This window comes from Hemiscyllium ocellatum, chromosome 30 (assembly GCF_020745735.1).
Source record: "Hemiscyllium ocellatum isolate sHemOce1 chromosome 30, sHemOce1.pat.X.cur, whole genome shotgun sequence".
NCBI lineage: Eukaryota > Metazoa > Chordata > Chondrichthyes > Orectolobiformes > Hemiscylliidae > Hemiscyllium > Hemiscyllium ocellatum.
The window spans coordinates 47,401,647-47,407,646 of record NC_083430.1 but is presented as its reverse complement, the minus strand read 5'-3'; the positions used below and the strand labels follow the sequence as shown (position 1 = coordinate 47,407,646).

The window sequence follows — 6,000 nt, the reverse complement described above, 5'->3', positions numbered from 1 at the left end:
TTCTGCTCCAGGACTGAGGGAGCTTAACAGTTCAAACATGCTCTATAAAGCAGTTTTACCTGTAGAGGGATAAGGCATAAATTTACCCTTCCTTTTAAAACAAGGAGTGTTTAAACTCCTCAGTTTAATGAAGGCACATGCATACACTCACACACACACATACACTCTCTCTCACATACACACACACACAGACACACATACACTCTCTCACACACACACACATATACTCTCTCTCTCATACATAAACTCTCACATATACACACACACAGACACATATACACTCTCTCTCACATACACACACACAGACACACATACACTCTCTCCCTCACACACACACACATATACTCTCTCCCTCACACACACACACAGACACTCTCTCTCTCACACACACAAACACACAATTTGGACAGCTTCCTAAAGTCAAATCATCTCGTTTAGTGAGTAATCCATTGTGTTACAGATCATGTTGATTCTCCAGGTTATCTTCCACTATGACATCCACAGCCTGATGCACTTTTCCATTTCCCTGATATTTTGGCTGTTTCTTTCTCTGGTGAGATTAATTAGCCTTCCGTAAACACGGGTTCTGTTTCTCAGTCCTGCTTCCACATGTCTTTAGATCAGCACGCACTGGCAGCCGAAACACCCCATCGACGAGACTTTCAAGGTGGCCCTGGTGGCGGTTTCGAAAACCTCCCAGACGCCTTCCTTGGTCTTGGCCGAGCATTCCAGGTAATCGTACGCCCCGATCCTCTCGGCCATCGCCCGGCCCTCTTCCCACTTCACCGGCTCCTTCCTGCTCCGGGCCAACTCCTTCCGCACTCGCTGGTCACTCCGCAGGTCCCTCTTGTTACCCACCAGGATCACCGGCACACCGGGACAGAAGTGCCTGACCTCGGGCATCCACTTGTCCGGAATGTTCCTCAGCGAGTCGGGGCTGTCCACCGAGAAGCAGATGAGGATGACGTCAGTGTCGGGGTAGGAGAGGGGCCGCAGGCGGTCATAGTCCTCCTGGCCAGCGGTGTCCCACAGCGCCAGCTCCACCAGCTTCTGGTTCACTTCTATATCCGCCACGTAGGTCTCGAATACCGTGGGAACGTAGTCTTCGGGGAACTCGTCCTTGCTGAGGACAAACAGCAGGCTGGTCTTACCACAGCCACCATCGCCAACCACCACCAGCTTCCTCCTTAATGCAGTCATGCTGCCCTCTCTGCTACTCCTTGATCTAATTGCTGATGTGACGGCAAAGTTCTCTCTCTCTCTCTCTGTGTTCAGCCACTGCCGACACTCTGCAGGATCACAGCTCCCAGCTGTTCTATAAACCAGTGCAAACAGCCACAGGCCAAACTGGTTGGTCTAGTTTCTCTGAGCTCAGCCCCCGGGCTGCAGTGATTGGGCCTTTCTGCAGAAACTGTTCGACATCATCATTGTTCAACTCTTGTTTCCGCCACACCTTTCACAGAGCCCAGGTACTGTCTTTGTAAAGAAACAGCAACCTTCCCTTCTTGTTGTTCTATTCAGCTCATTTTATTTTTCCCTCTGAGCTGACTCACAGCAGCACTCAGCCCACATGGAGGCCATTCAGTCCGCACGTCTGTGCCAGCCCTCTGAATGATTTGTGCAATTATTCCTCCCCAGAATCCCGACAGAGCAGAAAGTGGCCGTTCAGCCCATCAAATCAGGACTGACCCTCCAAACAGCATCCCTCCTCAAGACACGCTCCACATGATCACATCCTATCCCTGTAACCCTGCATCTCCCGTGTCTAATCCACCTAACTGATACATTTCTGCACATCATGGGCAATTTCCCTTGGCCAATCCGGCAAACCTGCACATCTTTAGACTGTGGGAGGAAACCAGAACACACTCAGACGAACCCACACAGACATGGGGAGAACATGCAAACTCCACACAGACACGGGGAGAACGTGCAAACTCCACACAGACACGGGGAGAACATGCAAACTCCACACAGACAGTTGCCTGAGGGTGAAATTGAACCTGGGTCCCTGGCACAGTGAGGCAGCATTGGCAGCCATTCCTGATGAAGGGCTTTTGCCCCAAATGTCAATTTGCCTGATCCTCAGTTGCTGCCTGACCTGCTGTGTTTTTCCAGCACTACACTGATCTAAACGCTGTGAGGCAACAGTGCTAACCACTGAGCCACCATGTGCCCCTCCCCCAGTCACCCCATTGTGATGGGAATTTCATTTTCCAAAGTTGAAAGTGAATCAGCATCTCACAGCAGTGAACCCCATCCAGTTCATCGCAACTCACTGAGTAAATGCAGTCTCGTTACCTTCCCTACAGTCATGTCTTTTGTCCAAGATCCTATCATTGGATTCTCTGATTCATCTGTCAAAAGTGTTTTGTCATCTCCATCTCCACCTCCACCTCCACCTCCACCTCCACCTCCGTCTCCACCTCCACCTCCATCTCCACCTCCACCTCCACCTCCACCTCCACCTCCACCTCCACCTCCACCTCCACCTCCACCTCCACCTCCACCCCCACCTCCAACTCCTTCTCCATCTCCATCTCCACCTCCACCTCCATCTCCACCTCCATCTCCACCTCCACCTCCACCTCCACCTCCACCTCCACCTCCATCTCCACCTCCACCTCCATCTCCACCTCCACCTCCACCTCCACCTCCACCTCCACCTCCATCTCCACCTCCACCTCCACCTCCACCTCCATCTCCACCTCCACCTCCACCTCCATCTCCACCTCCACCTCCACCTCCACCTCCACCTCCACCTCCACCTTCACCTCCATCTCCACCTCCACCTCCACCTCCACCTCCACCTCCACCTCCACCTCCACCTCCACCTCCATCTCCACCTCCACCTTCATCTCCATCTCCACCTCCACCTCCACCTCCACCTCCATCTCCATCTCCACCTCCATCTCCACCTCCACCTCCACCTCCATCTCCACCTCCACCTTCACCTCCATCTCCACCTCCACCTCCACCTCCACCTCCACCTCCACCTCCACCTCCACCTCCACCTCCACCTCCACCTCCACCTCCACCTCCACCTCCACCTCCACCTCCATCTCCACCTCCACCTCCACCTCCATCTCCACCTCCACCTTCACCTCCATCTCCACCTCCACCTCCACCTCCACCTCCACCTCCACCTCCACCTCCACCTCCACCTCCACCTCCATCTCCACCTCCACCTCCATCTCCATCTCCACCTCCACCTCCACCTCCACCTCCATCTCCATCTCCACCTCCATCTCCACCTCCATCTCCATCTCCATCTCCACCTCCATCTCCACCTCCACCTCCACCTCCACCTCCACCTCCATCTCCACCTCCACCTCCATCTCCACCTCCACCTCCACCTCCACCTCCACCTCCATCTCCACCTCCACCTCCACCTCCACCTCCACCTCCACCTCCACCTCCACCTCCACCTCCACCTCCACCTCCACCTCCACCTCCATCTCCACCTCCACCTCCACCTCCACCTCCACCTCCATCTCCACCTCCACCTCCACCTCCATCTCCACCTCCACCTCCACCTCCATCTCCACCTCCACCTCCACCTCCACCTCCACCTCCACCTCCACCTCCACCTCCACCTCCACCTCCACCTCCACCTCCACCTCCACCTCCACCTCCACCTCCATCTCCACCTCCACCTCCATCTCCATCTCCACCTCCACCTCCACCTCCACCTCCATCTCCATCTCCACCTCCATCTCCACCTCCATCTCCATCTCCATCTCCACCTCCATCTCCACCTCCACCTCCACCTCCACCTCCACCTCCATCTCCACCTCCACCTCCATCTCCACCTCCACCTCCACCTCCACCTCCATCTCCACCTCCACCTCCATCTCCACCTCCACCTCCACCTCCACCTCCACCTCCATCTCCACCTCCACCTCCATCTCCACCTCCACCTCCATCTCCACCTCCACCTCCACCTCCACCTCCACCTCCATCTCCACCTCCACCTCCACCTCCACCTCCACCTCCACCTCCATCTCCACCTCCACCTCCACCTCCACCTCCACCTCCACCTCCATCTCCACCTCCATCTCCATCTCCACCTCCACCTCCACCTCCACCTCCACCTCCACCTCCACCTTCATCTCCACCTCCATCTCCACCTCCACCTCCACCTCCACCTCCACCTCCACCTCCACCTCCATCTCCACCTCCATCTCCACCTCCACCTCCACCTTCATCTCCACCTCCACCTCCACCTCCACCTCCACCTCCACCTCCACCTCCACCTCCACCTCCACCTCCACCTTCATCTCCACCTCCATCTCCACCTCCACCTCCACCTCCACCTCCACCTCCACCTCCACCTCCATCTCCACCTCCATCTCCACCTCCACCTCCACCTTCATCTCCACCTCCACCTCCACCTCCACCTCCACCTCCACCTCCACCTCCACCTCCACCTCCACCTTCATCTCCACCTCCATCTCCACCTCCACCTCCACCTCCACCTCCACCTCCACCTTCATCTCCACCTCCATCTCCACCTCCACCTCCACCTCCACCTCCACCTCCACCTTCATCTCCATCTCCACCTCTACCTCCACCTCCACCTCCACCTCCACCTCCACCTCCACCTCCACCTCCACCTTCATCTCCACCTCCATCTCCACCTCCACCTCCACCTCCACCTCCACCTCCACCTCCACCTCCACCTCCACCTCCACCTCCATCTCCACCTCCATCTCCACCTCCATCTCCACCTCCACCTCCACCTCCACCTCCACCTCCACCTTCATCTCCATCTCCACCTCCACCTCCACCTCCACCTCCATCTCCACCTCCACCTCCATCTCCACCTCCACCTCCACCTCCACCTTCATCTCCACCTCCATCTCCACCTCCACCTCCACCTCCACCTCCACCTCCACCTCCACCTTCATCTCCATCTCCACCTCCACCTCCACCTCCACCTCCACCTCCATCTCCACCTCCACCTCCACCTCCACCTTCATCTCCATCTCCACCTCCACCTCCACCTCCACCTTCATCTCCATCTCCACCTCCACCTCCACCTCCACCTCCATCTCCACCTCCACCTCCACCTCCACCTCCACCTCCACCTCCACCTCCACCTCCACCTCCACCTCCACCTCCATCTCCACCTCCACCTCCACCTCCATCTCCACCTCCACCTCCACCTCCACCTCCACCTCCACCTCCACCTCCACCTTCATCTCCACCTCCACCTCCACCTCCACCTCCACCTCCACCTCCACCTCCACCTCCACCTCCACCTCCACCTCCACCTCCACCTCCATCTCCACCTCCATCTCCACCTCCATCTCCACCTCCACCTCCACCTCCACCTTCATCTCCACCTCCATCTCCACCTCCACCTCCATCTCCACCTCCATCTCCACCTCCATCTCCACCTCCACCTCCACCTCCACCTCCACCTCCACCTTCATCTCCACCTCCATCTCCACCTCCACCTCCACCTCCACCTCCACCTCCACCTCCACCTCCACCTTCATCTCCACCTCCACCTCCACCTCCACCTCCACCTCCACCTCCATCTCCACCTCCATCTCCACCTCCACCTCCACCTCCACCTCCACCTCCACCTTCATCTCCACCTCCATCTCCACCTCCACCTCCACCTCCACCTCCACCTCCACCTTCATCTCCATCTCCACCTCCACCTCCACCTCCACCTCCACCTTCATCTCCACCTCCATCTCCACCTCCACCTCCACCTCCACCTCCACCTCCACCCCCACCTCCATCTCCATCTCCACCTCCATCTCCACCTCCACCTCCACCTCCACCTCCACCTCCACCTCCACCTCCACCTCCACCTCCTTTTCCATTTCTATCTCCACCTCCATCTCCATCTCTGTCTCCTTCTCCTTCTCCTCCTCCTCTTCTGAAGGTATTGACTCTCAGGGAGGGGCCTGAATTGATATATGTCACCAAGTGTCAATTCCACCACTCTGACCCTTTCCCCTTTACAGTCCAGCCAGTTCTGGA

The 6,000-nt window shown here is 57.2% G+C and overlaps 1 protein-coding gene across 1 annotated transcript in view; it reads right to left on the bottom strand.

Moving 5' to 3' along the window:
* Nucleotides 1-415: 415 nt before the first annotated feature.
* The window catches only part of LOC132829929 (rho-related GTP-binding protein RhoB-like), a 64,763-nt gene continuing 59,178 nt past the window's right edge, over nucleotides 416-6,000 (bottom strand). Inside the window, exon 2 of the mRNA XM_060847349.1 lies at nucleotides 416-1,047. Within this exon, the coding sequence (XP_060703332.1) occupies nucleotides 616-1,047 (432 nt within the window). The 3' untranslated portion in view covers nucleotides 416-615. The remainder of the gene's footprint in view (nucleotides 1,048-6,000) is intronic.